The sequence below is a fragment of the Rhineura floridana genome, chromosome 2, assembly GCF_030035675.1.
Source record: "Rhineura floridana isolate rRhiFlo1 chromosome 2, rRhiFlo1.hap2, whole genome shotgun sequence".
Classification (NCBI taxonomy): Eukaryota; Metazoa; Chordata; class Lepidosauria; order Squamata; family Rhineuridae; genus Rhineura; species Rhineura floridana.
The window spans coordinates 161,034,980-161,050,989 of record NC_084481.1 but is presented as its reverse complement, the minus strand read 5'-3'; the positions used below and the strand labels follow the sequence as shown (position 1 = coordinate 161,050,989).

General features: G+C 41.5%; 1 protein-coding gene across 1 annotated transcript in view; it reads right to left on the bottom strand.

Moving 5' to 3' along the window:
• Positions 1-11,486: 11,486 nt before the first annotated feature.
• The window catches only part of RAD51B (RAD51 paralog B), a 560,435-nt gene continuing 555,911 nt past the window's right edge, over positions 11,487-16,010 (bottom strand). Inside the window, exon 11 of the mRNA XM_061611112.1 lies at positions 11,487-14,264. Coding sequence (XP_061467096.1) covers positions 14,143-14,264 — 122 coding nt within the window. The 3' untranslated portion in view covers positions 11,487-14,142. The remainder of the gene's footprint in view (positions 14,265-16,010) is intronic.

The following is a 16,010-nucleotide window of genomic DNA, read 5'->3' as shown; positions in this document are numbered from 1 at the left end:
TAAGGCAGAAAACTAAGCATCTCACAACCAGTCAGGATTCCTAACCAAAAACCAAAAATATGATAAATGAAGAAATATTTATATAAGCATGACTATCAAATATATTTATTATTTACACAAACTGTAAAGATATTTATAGTGTAATCCTAGGTTTATTTATTCAGAAGCAAGTCCCAGTGTATTCAGTGGGGCCTACTCAAACAGGGACAGAAATGCAACCTCAAGTGATAAGCAACATATGGGATTAGCATTGCTTTTACAAAAAGCAAGTATTGGAAAGGTTTTCAAAACACTGCCCAAGATCTGACTCCTGCACACAAGAGGAAAAGAAACTGCAATGTATATAGTTACCCAATTTATGAGATTTTCAGATAAACGGGGGAGGGGGGGGAACCACCATTTTGTTTTCTAGACACTGCCTGAGGTCAATGAAACTGAAACAATCCTGGCTTCTCTGATTGGCTGCAATGCTGAACGGGCGGGGTTAAAGCTACAAAGTGCTATAGCACTGTAGTACTGTTTAAAGAAAGACTTAACAGTCAGGGGGGCAGCTGACGTTTTTACGTATATCTCAAGAACCTCAAGATTTCTATCTTAATTTCCAATCAGAGAAATGTTTTTGTTTGAACTGTATGCACCAAGCAACTGTGGTTGATGCTTAATGTGTTGTGCTTAATGACATTACTTGGGCCCACCCCATGATATCACTTGGGCCAACCCCCATTACATCACTCAGACACACCCCTATGACATCACTAGGGCCTGCCCCCACAATCTCAGGGTTTGAGATGCTTCTAACCTGGCAACCCTAGTTTTAAAGTTTGTGCAATATTTCTATTCATCAGTTCAAAGGGTTATTCTCAGACACTATTATTATTAAGAACTTTTGATCTATAGCGAAAATTTACTAATAGAAAACTAAAAACTATTTATTTATTTATTTATTATTAAATTTGTTAGTCACCCATCTGGCTGGTTGTCCAGCCACTCTGGGCGACATACAAGGTAAAACAGTATATAAAACAATTAAAATTTAAAAACAGTAGAAAACTAGCCCATCTCAAACGCCCGCCTAAAAAGCCAAGTCTTCAGGGTCCTGCGGAAGCTCATTATAGACGGGGCATGGCGTAGGTCACTAGGGAGAGAGTTCCAAAGGGCGGGGGCCACTATTGAGAAGGCCCTCTCTTGAGTCCTCACCAGCCTAGCTGTTTTGACTGGTGGGATCCAGAGAAGGCCCTCTGAGGTTGATCTTGTTGAGCGGCATCCCTGTCGATGCTGGAGGCGCTCCTTCAGATAGGCTGGGCCACAACCGTATAGGGTTTTAAAGGTTAAAACCAACACCTTGAATTGGGTTCGGTACACAACCGGTAACCAATGCAACTCCTTCAACACAGGAGTGATGTGATCTCTACGGCGGCTGCCTGCAACCAGACGCGGCGCTGCATTCTGTACCAATTGCAACTTCTGAACCGTTTTCAAGGGTAACCCCACATAGAGCGCATTACAGTAGTCTAGGCGAGTGGTGATCAGGGCATGTACCACCGGTGGGAGCAGATGATTGGGAAGGTAGGGGCGTAGCCTCCGTATCAGATGGAGTTGATACAGAGCTGCCCAGCTTATAACTTCATATTCCCATTTCCTTTAATTTAAACAAGTCATATTCTGTAATGCATTGACTCCTGATATATTTGTAAAATATCACTCCGTCATCTCATTCCTTTTTATTAGGCCAAATAGGACCAGATTTCCCACTATCTCATAAAAATCTTTTTAATCTGTTGAAGAAAATATAAAATGGAGCTGTATATCCTAGGCCACACTCATTCTTCTTTAATGACCTGTGAATAATATCTTTTATTGGCTATTCATACAAAAAACCTTGAGTAGGAAATGTTAGTTACAGTTTCATTTTTATTTGCAGAGTGTGCAAATCTCTTCAGAAAATACATTGTTTGTACTTTGACTGATTCTAGTTGGCTTTCCATTCCTTTGACATTAATTTGCTTCAGTGCATGGATATTTTTGCACATGAGGTTTTGCTCATACAAGCTTGATGTATTATGGAGTTTGTAACCTTAAGAATGTTAAGTCCTTCTTGTGAATGCATTGATGTTGAAGTCCTGAAATTGTTCAGTGGTTTTCAGTAAGACTGCTAAGATTTTTGGAGCAGGATTCTGAATTGTGAGCACTATAATATTTGAAATGATAGACATTTTTAGTGAATTTCAGCAAGTCTGTTAAAAACTCAGATATGTTGTACTGACCTTGGACTATCGGTTCTTTCATTCCTTTTAAAGTTTAATTTGGTACTTTTAAGGTTTTAGTACTTGTAGTTTGGTAAAAGTACTCACTGGAAATGTTCCTCAAGTGCAGGTTCCCACTTCAGTAATAGATTTTATTACTTCCAAAAGAGAGTGTATTCCCTTTTTACAACATTTTTTCCTCGCCTTGAAGTGCATGCCAGCCAATGAGAAAAATGAGTAAAATTTCCAGGGGCATTTGTATGAAGAGTGGTGTCAATTCAAATACTGATATTACAACTCAGTTATAAAGTGGAATGGGCAAATATAGCACTGTACAGCTAAGTGATCACCTTCTAAGTACTCTGCTCACAGTGACATATCCCTGGGCATCAGGCATGAAGAAAACCTGTATAGTAATGTTTCTAATGTATGTTGGAAATGTAAACAACAAGAAGGATCTTTTTATCATATGTGGTGGTCGTGCAAACAGGCAAAATTATTTTGGGCACAGATAGGTAGGATGATGCAAAATTTTTTAAAGATAAATATTCAGTCAAAGCCAGAATTTTTTTTTATTGGGTTTTATGGACAAACAAAAGGAAAAGAAATATGGAAGAATAATATTATATATGATTACGGCAGCAAGATTATTATATGCACAAAAGTGGAAAATGGAATCAATACCAACAATGGAAGAATGGCTATTGAAATTAATGGACTTAGTTGAGATGGACAAATTGACATGCCTTCTCAGAGAAAAAACGACAGATATATTTCTTAAGGAATGGAAGCCTCTTTTGGACTTTTTGTTGAAAGAAAAAAATGAAATGATGATAATGGGATTTGATGATTAATTAAGATAGACTATGGAAAAAAGTGAATTTTGTATGTTTTAGGGGACAGGTTCGATATATATTATATACTTATAGCTGATCTGTAACAAATCGGAAGTCAAGTTCTTTTTTTATTTTTGTTGTATTGTTTTTGTTGTTTGATTTTGTTGTGTTCACTTTATGAAAATTTGAATAATAAAAATCATTATATATATAAAAAAAAGCCTTCCAAAGAAAAATATATAATAAGGTTCAATTGGAAAAGACTAAACTCACATATTTTGCTATGTCAGCTGAAAGCCTTTTGGTAGCTGTATTTTGAGAGTATTGACAGGATACCACCAATACAAGTGTAAATTAAGCCAAGGATTACACACTGCACATGAAAGAGAATTCTGTTAATGAAAAAACAAACAATGCAGTTTGTTAATTAATAATAATAATAATAATAATAAAATTTAATTTTTGTGTCGTCTATCTGGCCGAAGCCATTCTAGGCGACGTACAAACTAAAATTCAGTAAAATACAATACAATACAGATAAAATACAATGAAGTCATTAATCACAGCAGCATGAGATCAGTTAGGGCAATTAATAGATAATAAGTATCCCAAAAAAGTTAGCCCTCCCCGGAAATCCTAAAGGCCTGTCCAAAGAGCCAAGTTTTTAAGGCCTGGCGGAATGTATCCAGGGAAGGGGCATGGCGAACATCGAATGGGAGGGAGTTCCAGAGAGTGGGGGCCACCACTGAAAATGCCCTCTCTCTAGTCCCTACCAACCTAGCTGTTTTCGTTGGTGGGACTGAGAGAAGGCCCTGTGTGGCTGATCTGGTTGGGCGGCTTAATTTGTGGTACTGGAGGCGCTCCTTCAGGTAAACTGGGCCGAGACCGTATAGGGATTTAAAGGTTAATACCAACACCTTGAATTGGGCCCGGAAAACAACTGGAAGCCAATGTAGGTGAAATAATACTGGCGTGATGTGATCACGGCGGCGGCTGTTTGTAAGCAACCGCGCCGCCGCATTCTGCACCAGTTGTAGTTTCCGGACCGTTTTCAAGGGTAACCCCACGTAGAGCGCATTGCAGTAGTCTAATCGAGAGGTGACCAGGGCGTGTACCACCAGTGGGAGCTGATGAATAGGGAGGTACTTCCCCCTTTTTCTAGAGTAGTAGAACTGTTAGTCTGTTGGAGCAAATTCTTGCTGCAACTTAAATGACTGTAAACAAATTAATTAGAGTAATGAAGAAACTGGCTGAAGAACTCTCGGAACCACTGTCAATTATCTTTGCGAAATCATGAGGATGGGTGAAGTGCCAGATGACTAGAAGAGGGTTAATGTTGTCCCTATCTTCAAAAAGGGCAAAAACAAGAAACCTGGGAAGTACAGACCGGTCAGTCTGACATCAATCCCTGGGAAAATTCTGGAGCAGATTATAAAGTGGTCAATCTGTAAAAACCATGAAAGCAATGCAGTGATTACTAGAAGCCAACATGGATTTGTCAAGAACCAATCCTGCCAGACTAATCTTATCTCATTTCTTTGATCAGGTAACCTCTCTAGTAGACCGTGGGAATGCTGTGGACATATCTTGACATAATATATCTTGACAACAGCAAAGGTTTTGACAAAGTACCCAGTGATATTCTGATTAGCAAGTTAGCTAAATGTGAGCTGGATGGAACAACTATCAGGTGGATCCACAGTTGGCTACAGAATCATACTCGAAGAGTGCTTATGAATGGTTTGTTCTCAAACTGCCAGGAGGTAATGAGCAGGATACTGCAGGGCTCAGTCCTGGGCTCAGTGCTCTTCAACAATTTTTATTAATAACTTGGATGAGGAGGTGCAGGGAATGCTTATCAAATTTGCAGATGATACAAAATTGGGAAGGATAGTTAAAACCCTGGAAGACAGAAACAAAATTCAAAGTGATCTTGACAGACTGGAGCACTGGGTTGAAAACAACAGAATGAAATGTAACAGGGAAAAGGAAAAAGAAACCAAATGTACAGTTATAAGATGGGGGATACTTGGCATGTACTGCGAGAAGGATCTTCGAATTGTTATTGATCACAAGCTGAATATGAGTCAAAATTGTGATGTGCCTGCAAAAAGATGAGTGCTATTTTAGGCTGCATTAACAGAAGTACAGTTTCCAAATTGCATGAGGTACTAGTTCCCCTCTATTTGGTGCTGGTTAGGTCTCATCTTGAGTACTGTGTTCAGTTCTGGACACCTCACTTTAAGAAGGATGCAGACAAACTAAAACAGGTTCAGAGGAGGGCAACAAGAATGATCAGGGGACTGGAAACAAAACTTTATGAGGAGAGACTGAAAGAACTGGGCATATTTAGTCTTGAGAAGGCTGAGGGGGGACATGATAGCACTCCACAAGAACTTGAAAGGTTGTCACACAGAGGAGGGCCAGGATCTCTTCTCGATCATCCCAAGTGCAAGACATGGAATAATGGGCTCAAGTTACAGGAAGCCAGATTTCGACTGAACATCAGGAACAACTTCTTAACTGTTCCAGCAGTACGACAATGGAACCAGTTAGCTAGCGAGGTGGTGGGCTCTCCAACACTGGAGGCATTAAAGAGGCAGCTGGACAGTCACCTGTTGGGTATGCTTTAATTTGGATTCCTGAATTGAGCAGGGGGCTGGACTCGATGGCCTTGTAGGCCCCTTCTAACTCTACCGTTCTATGATTCTATAAATTATTGCATCAGCTTTCACAGACTAGAGACTGTCAGATGAAGTCTTATTAAACAAATGGCAGACTAAGCAAAAAGGGGGGAAATACTAAGTCTTGTGGCATGTTAAAAAGTAATATTCATTAATTCATTCATCATTTTATGATGAATGGCCATTTTATGTCACCTTTCCACAAAAAATTGTGCTCAAGGCGGCTTACAAGGTGAACAGAAATACATCTTAAAAACAATTGCAAAAACAATTTCCTAAATAAAGAACAGTAACATAACAAATATAACCGCAAGCAAAAACAACTTTTCAATATTATGAACATAATAAAACAATCTTTAAAAATACATTTTTATGCAAGGTTTCTATGAATCCTGAATCCAGCTACTGGACAATGTTTTGGTTCTGTAGCTGTCTCAATGAGATAAGGAAGAAGTGGGGCTCTGTACTGCTTCATGATAACGCAGAAAGCACCCAATCTGGGCTGGGCCCTGGAAGCCATCTCTAACACTAACAAAAGCCAATTGCCTGTAAGAACCATGTCTCCTTCTAGTGGTGATAGTAGTTCTGAATTTATTCTAGTATGTATTGCATAATTCGTTGATCTAAGGCAGATAGTGGCTCATTCACAACAGTCATAGTAATAACGATTTCTGTTCATAGTCCACCCTTATCTCTGGACAATTTCCAGCAAAATAAACACACAGCATGGCAGGAGATATTTGAAGGCTATTGCCCCTTTTGGACCATCCCCCATCCAACAAGATCCAGGGTGTCTTGCCAGTCCTACTTGTTGGTACTGTTGAAGGTGAGGTCAGCACACTATTAAACAGCACTCTTCCACAACTTGATAGTGGGTGAGGGAGAATCTGGTGTACATTATTGAGACCTGGATGGGCAAGGTATTATGTTATGATATGGTTTATTTCTGTGCCACCTTTTGGCCAAAAAGGCCCTCAAGGTGGCTCACAAAAAGTAAACAGAAATACAAAATACACATTAGAAAAGAATGGAAATGGACTGCCTTCAAGTCGAGTCCGACTTATGGCAACCCTATGAATAGGGTTTTCATGGTAAGCGATATTCAGAGGTGGTTTACCATTGCTTTCCTCTGAGGCTGAGAGGCAGTGACTGGCCCAAGGTCACCCAGTGAGCTTCATGGCTGTGTGGGGATATGAACCCTGGCCTCCCAGGTCGTAGTCCAACACTTTAACCACTACACCACACTGGCTCTCTCAGAAAAGAATACAATTTACAAAAATTTAAATAACCAAATATTAGCATTGTTAAAAAAGCAGCAGCAACATGTTTCAATAACAATACAATAACAATCAGCACTTTCCTAATGCTTTGACAATGTCTACTAGTTCTTACATTAATGCATTGACATCAAAGTGTGGTGCCACTGGGGTGTTCTGCTGGTACTGCACCTGCCAGACCTGGTGCTGGAAAGGGAACAGGTGGAACATAGATGGTGTCCATGGCAAAATAGTACTTCAACTCGGTCATGGGGATACAGCAATCAATGTTCCGGCCCACAATCTCCTTGCCCTGGCTGGGCAGGCTGCTCATGTAGGCGACCACTAAGGTGGAGACGATGAGCTCGGAGAGGAAGAAGGCAGAAGCCCGCTTGGTGTAGGTGGGTCTGCCCACGGGGAATGCCTCGGCGCTGGAGCTCGTGTCGTTGAAGAGCTGATGAGTGTCCATCATCATGGCCAGGCTGGATGATGGGAGGCTCAGCGTGGAGGGCGGCAACAAAGAAGATGCGGAGGCATCTCCCAGGGGGGAAAAAGCCACTTACTCCCTCAGGGCCTTTCTCAGAGACAGGCAGGTGTGTCAACTCTGTCAGTTACAAGAGCCATCTTTAACAAATAGACCCAGCCAGTCTTATGAGATCTCCTAACCCCCTCCTGTTCTTTCAAACATCCAAACCCAAACTCTTTTGCAAAGGAGGAAATGACCACTTCTTTGACACAGCACCGTAACAGCCTCCTTATCCAGCAGCATGCAGACAGACAATCTCTGAACACGCTTCTCCTGACCTTGGCTGCTGCATGCTCTCCCTACCTGCCTTGCCCATCCTCCTTTTCCTCCACTGCATCCTCAATCAGTCCTTCCTCCCCAGTCTCATTTCTTAGGCCATTGCCACCTGTTCTCCTTTCCATCTTTCAGCCACCCCAACCTCTTTCCTTCCATTCTCCAGCTCCCAGGTGCATGGGAGCTGCTCTGGCCCAGGTTTCTTTTATTTTTTTGTAATGCATTTTTAAAATTAATTTCCACTTCTTTTTCCAATAGATACAACAATAGAGGGGGGAAAGGCTATAACAAACCGCTTACTCTGGCCAAGTTGTGACCACCTGGGTATTTGGTACAGCACTGGCATAGGCTGGATGGGAGGGGGCTGTTGGCCATAGCATTTCAATTCCCTAATGAGGAAATCAGGTATGAAGATTTGTTCCTGGTGATGGGTGCAAATGGATTTTGTTGGCGTACTTCCCAACTTTCTCCTGCCCAACATCCTTCCTTCAAGAGCTGCTAGGGTGATCTTGCGTGTGGTATTGGAAAACCCCCAGATGCTGTAGTGGGGGATTTCAATATTCATGCAGAGGCTGCCCCGTCTAGGCTTTCATGGCCACCATAGCTACTGTGGGGAGTGTCTCAATACATTGTGGGCTCAACACATGCAGCAGGCCACACCTTCAACTTGGTCTTGCTATAGAGGAGGTTGGGATGATCCAGTGGTGGCAGGAATGACACTAAGCCCCTTGTCATGTATAGATCATTGCCTGGCCAGGTTTGGATTGGTAGTGGTGATTTCTACCTGTGCAAGTGCGGGACCCTGGAGATTTTATCTGAGGGATCCTGAATGCTCTGGAGGGCTTTCCAGTTGGCTTGGCTAGCACTCCTGTTGAGGCCCTAGTCTCACTGTGGAATGGCAAGACAGGTAGGGCCATCAATACAATCACTCCCAAGTGCTCTCTCCATTGCTGCAGAGCAAGGGCAGCTCCCTGGTACTCCAGAGAGCTGTGGACAATGAAACTGGCCAAACACCTGGAGTCTGTAGCAGAAGGGGATTAGCAGGGTGGGTCCAGGAGGTGGTGAATGGTTCCTTGCAGGAGGAAGTGGTACTGATGGTCTTGAAAGAGGTGCTGGTGTACCCCCTCCTCAAGAAGCATTTCCTGGACCTGGAGGTACATAACTATTGCCCAGTGGCTAATATCCCCTTTTTACTTTTTGAGTAAAGAGGTGGACAAGGTGATGATTGTTCAACTTCAGGCATGCCTGGATGAAGCAGATTATCTGGATCTATTTCAGTCTGGCTTCAAGCCTGGGTTCAACACTGAAACAGACTCGGGTCACTCTGTTTTTATTCTGTAAACTGCTCTGTGATTGTCTAATAAAGAGAGTTATATAAATTAAATAAATAATATTTATATATTTACATAATTTATTAATTGCTTTTTATCTCCCCAAAATTCAAAGGGATATACAAAAAATCTTTCAGATAACAACAAGCAATAAAAACAATATAAAATGCGTATTTAAAACCTGATAATTGATAAGAAGATTGGCTAAGATCATCCTCTGGGAAGGCTTGTCTAAATGAGAATATTCTCAGTAGCCAATGAAAACTGAATGTGGCTGGCGGTTGTCTAATATGTAAGGAGGGGCAGTGCATAAGACAGGCGCTGTGATGCTAAAGGCCCTGCTCTGAATTTCCATGGAGCAGACCTCAGATGTTCTAGGCACCATAAAGAGCATCTTCCAATGAGTGTAGCAGCCAAACAGTTATAAAGGAGGCAAGGCCATTTTTCAAGCAACCTGGCTCCAAGCTGTTCAGGGCCTTGTATCAAAACTTTAAATTAGGTAATAGCAGACTATTTCACTTAGCAGTCCAGCAGCTGCATTCTGGATTTGCTTCAGCTTCTGCACCAACCTCAAGGGCAGCACCACATAGAGTGCATAGCTGTAATCCACTCACAAGATCACTGTAACATGAATATACTTACTAACAATGAAGGGCAGTCAAAGGACCAAATCCCAAATCCCTGGGGTTTGCAATAACTATATCAGCAAGGAAATAACTCTCACAGAGTGCAAGTAGCACTCTAGCACTTGCATTAAAAAGAAAATAATAGAAAGAGTCTGGCAACTACAATTGCAGTAGCCAGCCTTCAGTATCTGGGGTGATATTACATTGACTAAAAAGCAGTTTAGTCATAAGCATTTTGAGAAGTGTGGAGCAATTGCGAGCAGTCTACATGGATTTCTTAAGAACATGCCAGAGCAGCTTAGTCCCCATTCGTTAATGTAATTGGCAGAGGAATGCAATAGGCATAACTCTTTTGCTTCACAGCCAGGCTGGGACATTCTCACTGCTGCTTATTGGAAGATAAAGCCCCTGAAAGCGGTCCCATATGTCTATAGCTGGCAAGCAAGACCTGTTAACTCTAGTTATGGCCAATATATGTAGGCAAACTGAATTGCAATTACTAAAGTTGGTATGATTGATACAACCCCTTTGGGGAGTTATTCACTGACGTTGAGGCTCCTAATCAACATTTGTAACTTATGAATGTTGACTGGATCAAATGTTACAGAATGACTTAGAAACAGATTGGAATTTTAAAAAAGGCACAGACACAAGGCAAAATTTGAGATGGTGCACACCCCTAATACGTACGCTTCAACAAGACATCTCATCAAGCACCACATTACATCCTTATGTGAGATTAGGGGATGAGCCCCTGCTTGCTTAGCTTTCCACCCTGTTCCCCTCAGACCTTGCCAACCCAACCCCCTTAGTCCTCACAACCCCCCACCCTACTAACCCCCTTAGATTTTGCTAAACCTCCCCCACTCCCCATCACTCAAGCCCTTGGACCTTCCCCTTTCCACTTCAGGCTGCCGCCACCACAGCCAAGAGTCGGCCTGGCAGGAAGATTAGTGCAGGAAGGAGAGCAGAAGTGATGGCCAACCTGGGAGTCTTCCACTGCTGCTTTATCTAGGACTAGACCAGATTTTCAGCATAATCAGCACTCACTGGTGGATCACCAGACCACTTTTGGGCACCTACCTTCTCCCCTTGCTGCTCCTCCTGGTGCATGGGCTGACTCTTCATGCTAATCGGTGCCAGTGGGGCTGCTCACAACACAAGATCCCCCGGCTAGCCAAGGAGATGGAAGGTGGTGAGTAACAGTGCTTACCAACCTGGGGATCTGGATCTCAGAGGCAGGGGCCTCAAGGCTGGCAGGTGGGGGAGTTGGGGGGCTGCTGCAGCCTGTTCTGGCTATTGCTCCATGGCTTGCCTGGGCCACTCATACACAACCTCTTGTCACACTGTAGTTTGCTGTGCCACTTGTCTGTGGCCAAGCAAACTGTAGTGTGATGACATTTAGTGCGAATATATATTAAAAGAAATGAAACAGGCCTTTCCTCCAATTCCCAAATCTCCCTAGAATGATGAGAGCTCATAAAAGAGTGCAGGCAATATTGTATGCAAATAAACTCATTGCATAGTAGTGACAAGAGCAACTTGAGACTGTTCTGTCCCCTTGCACTCCATTTCACTTCCTAGTTGTTTATTTCCCCCCAGGATAAGACTTTTTATTTATTAGTACTAGATTTCATATTGCTTTCATCTCCCATCAGATCACTTTGCAGCTGGATTGTCTTCAGTACATTTATTTTTCTTTTTAACAAATATATTTTTATATACTGTGGGGACAAGAATACTATAGCAAAAGTCATTTAATTATTTTAGCATCAACAGCAGAAAGGTGGAGAGAAAAGAGAGGCCTTCTGCAGAAACATAGAATTACATAATGACAAAATAAAGGCAAAAGCCCAAGCTTGTTGGAGGAACAGTCTCAGAAACTAGCAGCATAGTGGTGGAATCATTCTTTGAATTATACACTGAACCTGTTGCTTGGGGAATGGGGCCAAGCACCTCTGAGTTGGTGACACTTCTTCCAGCAGTTTTGTGCTGTGACCACCTCCAATATTCCTTGGTCAGGTACAGCACAGAAGTTGTGGGAGGGAGATGTATGCACTGTACTGTAAATAGGGTTGTACAAGGCATACAAAGCATGCTGCATGGGGACAACAAGCAGCAAAGCAGGAATGACAAGCAACAAAGACGGTAACAGACATTTGCTATTGTTGATACAGCCTTAAAATGTGAAAATAGAGGCAGAATATTGTCTAGAATCTCAGGCATGGGATTTCAAAAGCAGGGGAGGATGAAAAAGTGCTCTTCTATTTCTGCCAAAAATCTGCCAACAACCTGATGTTATTTCAAGCATCTCACTCATTTCTCCATTTTTAAATACCAATACTCCATTTACATGACAGTGAAGGAATAAAACTTTAAATGATGAATGTTTATGCATACCCTAGTTCCTTGGGTGAAATATCTCTAGAGAGAATGACTGAAGAAAATATTTAAGAGCTTTGTCCTTGTAAAATCATAATGTTCCAACAGTACAGGAGAATCTGGTTAAACAACTCCTGCATTGTAAGCTTTTTAAAAAAATAAGTACACTATAGACACATTCCTACTCCCCTCCCCCTCCTGAAGATTTTAGGCTTGCAGACCATGGCATTTCCCTGGAGACTTAAACCTTCCTCAGTGGAATTTCCCTTGCCATTCAGCCTATTGTACTGCTGAAAGGTCCTGGAGCTAGGCATGTGATCATCTGGTGGATGGGGGGGGGGTTTGAAGAAAAGAGAGGGAAGCACTTCTCTGCCTTTGAATACTTCCACAAAATATTCATTGGTTATCCAAATGATGTTCCTGCTCTAGCCAGTTAAAGACAACAGTTAAAGTTGGCTATGCCATCAGAATGAGAATCTTCTTTTAAATTATCCAACAGGTAACACAGAAAGTGGGAGAAGTTCCCTCATTCAAGATCTAATTTGCATTTTAAAAAAAGTGGTTCACTGAAACAGAATAATGCAGTTGGTAGTTGTAGCAACAAGTTCTTTGTGACTGGAGAAGAGAGCTAGTATGAGAGTATGCTTCCAAAATATTCTCTCTGGATTGACACTATCCCCTCTATGTGTACATTAAAAAAAACCAAAACACAATACAGTCTTGGCCCCAAACAATGGCTCTAAAGACTAAGAGATGGTCTCTGCTAAACTGAGTGGGTTTATGCAGAATATGAGTCATGATCTGATGCAGTCAGTTCTTTTGCACACGTGGAATCTTTCCTTCCTACTTGGCCATAATAATTTTCCATTCATTGAAATGGAGGGTCCTTCTGTTTCCCTCCATTTCAATGAATGGGAAAAGTCTGAGGGTTAATGAAGTAATCTGCATCTTACTGTACTGAATTAGCAAAACTTTCAGCTGCTCATACTGTATTTTGAGAATTCACAGCGCCTCCCTAGCTAGGCTGAATAGTTAAGATATTTTCCCAAGAGACCTCTCATCTTATAACTCATGGTTATATACCCTTACAGCCAACTCCCATTTGCCAGCCAAACAGATTTGAGTGCCTTAGACTGGGACTGAGGTTTTCCAATGCGGTGTCAAGCCACTCTCTTTCAGCTCCATATTCGCAATATGGAGAGAATAATACTGATCTACTATACAGGATTGTTCTAACAATTACAACAAAATAATGTTTGAGAAGTGCTTATTTGTGACAGTTGTCAACTCATAGTACAATAGCTGCTGGAAAGACTGAACCACCCAGACTGGTCTCCCTCTCACTGCTGCTGCCGCTGCTGCTGGATTCAGGATGATATCACAGGTGGGTGTCCCTTGCAGTGGTTGGATGTTTCGCTGTAAAACAGCCATGTGAATGTATCCTTCCTGTCAAGTATGGGCAAATTCTGCCATTTTCTCTCACTAACTTGGTATACACTTTGATAAATAAAGCAAGATTGTATTGCATTAGCTAATATTTGTATAGCGCTTTGAGAATGGAAACCAAGTAGTGGCGATTCATGTTGATCTTTTGCGTTTTGATGGTGTGCTTTGAAGGTCATGCTGCACACAGTTTGAAAGCTTACAAAGATCACTGCAGTTTCTCAAATCTGGGTGGATTATTTTTTGTTATATCAGACAACAGAGATCTATATAAAATATACAGAAAAATTAAAAAATTAAACAGCAAACAATATCAAGTAAATTTCCTTCCATTATGTTTATGCTAATGTAAATTAAGGGGAATGTGTAAGATTAAAGACTCAAAAATTTATCATCTGTTCAGAAGGTCTAGTAACCATCACTGTCAGCAACACATGCAGAAGCTGCTTCAGATCAAGAATCACATAGAATTTACTCTTATCAAGTGCCTGTTCCCTGTTCCAATGGCTTGTATTCCTTCAAGTTATAACTGCTGATGTGTACTAGTGAGTCTCACTGGAGAAAGCCATTTCAGGTTCATTGTTAAAGGTGTCTTTCCTCACTTGTATTGCTTGCAGTGCTGGACTTGTTCCTTCCCAACTGCAACATGTCTGGTCCTTTTTATCTGAAACATACACAAGAAATAAAACTAGCTTAATGACTATGTGATGTGCTGCACACACCTCTTTTTTAAAAAAATTGAATGTTGATATTTCTGCCAACAAAGAGCAACTGGATTCTTGGCCCAGTCAGAAATCAGCACAATTTAATACAGCAACATATCTGATTTTCCACTGTTAGCTAGTTTTCATGTGCCTCTTTATTTTCTACTTTTGATCAGTGCATAATTATCATTCTTGCAACAGTCAGATGAACTGTTCCATAGCTTCCAGCACCAGATCACTTGACAAGAGAGTCCAATAGAAAGAGCATAAAATACAACTGAAATTAAGAACTAGAACTGTGGTTGACCAAGACACTTTCTCCATTTTGCTTAGCTGTCCCCTACAAGGCTTTTGACAACGTACATTTGTAATAACCTGATTAGTTAAATAATAATTCATTAACTGACAACTTGTATGTTGTAGTATACAAGGTCAAACCATATTATCATAATTGACGCCACACTAGGTACCAAAGTAAAGGAGGATGCTTAGAAGCGCAAGCTCCTTCATGAGTTATGACAGCATTTAGCTTTTAAAGGGGTACAGTCCCTCAATGATGGCACTGAGATTAACAGGAACAAGCCAGAAAACTTCCCCAATGATGATGAACTGAACAACTCCTCTGTCCATGAGGCAAACTTGTGGGTTTGGGTATGTCTCTGTTGAAATTGATGAAACTTTGCTGATTTGTATCTGTTGAGGATGTGGTCCCAGGCATGTTCATTACATATCTCAGCTCCCAGAGAATACGTGCTGATGGGCAAACAGCCCTCTCTGCTAATCTATCCAATCTCTACATTAGAGGTTTTCTGAAGGCAAAAGTATTTACTAAGGTTGCATGGAGCCAGGAGAGCTTAACGAAATTTATCTCACAGCCTTTCTTCAAACTGCTCTGGTACAGTGTTCAGTATTTATTAGGGTTTCATCTATCTTGCATGTTACAAATAGCAGCCTGGTTTAGTTACGCTCCCCTGATCTTCTCTCATGTGTGCACCATCCTTTTACGCTCGCTGGGCACAGTTGTCGTAAGAGACTTCCATGTATAAGCATAATGCTTGAAAAGGATATAGGTGCATAAAATCCAATGCACTTAGGTCTGAACAGTGTGATGGATATCTCAGTTATAATCTGGGAACTGACCACACAGTCTTGGTCTACTTATGTTGAATTTTATGCATGTACGTCCCATTAAAATGTTATGCTTGTGCATTTTGCTTGGCTGTCCTCTACAAGGCTTTTGACAACATAGACTTAGAGGTAGAACAGTCACTTTGGGTAGATAAGGAAGGAAAGCATTTACCCTTCTCTTGCATAGGAGACACATCAGCTGAATTATCCAAACCTGGCCAGTACATGGCCTGAGGTGCAGCAGGGAAGGCAACAGCTCAAACTTCAAATTGGTGATGTTTGTAGTGGCCCCTTGGAGGAAGATGCTGATGCCCTCTAAAATAATCTACTCATTGCCATAGGCAAATGTGGGCAGAGTAGCAACCGGGAAAAGCATCCAGGTCTTATCAGAAGAAAAGTATTCCAGGTGATAATGAATGACTGCAGATTACATCTCTTTGTTTGGAAGAGAGCTTAAAGAGAAATGTTTGCTGCTAATAATTGCACTGCAAGGTGACATAGACCTAGGCAAATATGTGCTTCAGCATGTTGGATTTCTTCAGTTGATCATTCAAACAAGCCCATTGTAGTGTTGAAAA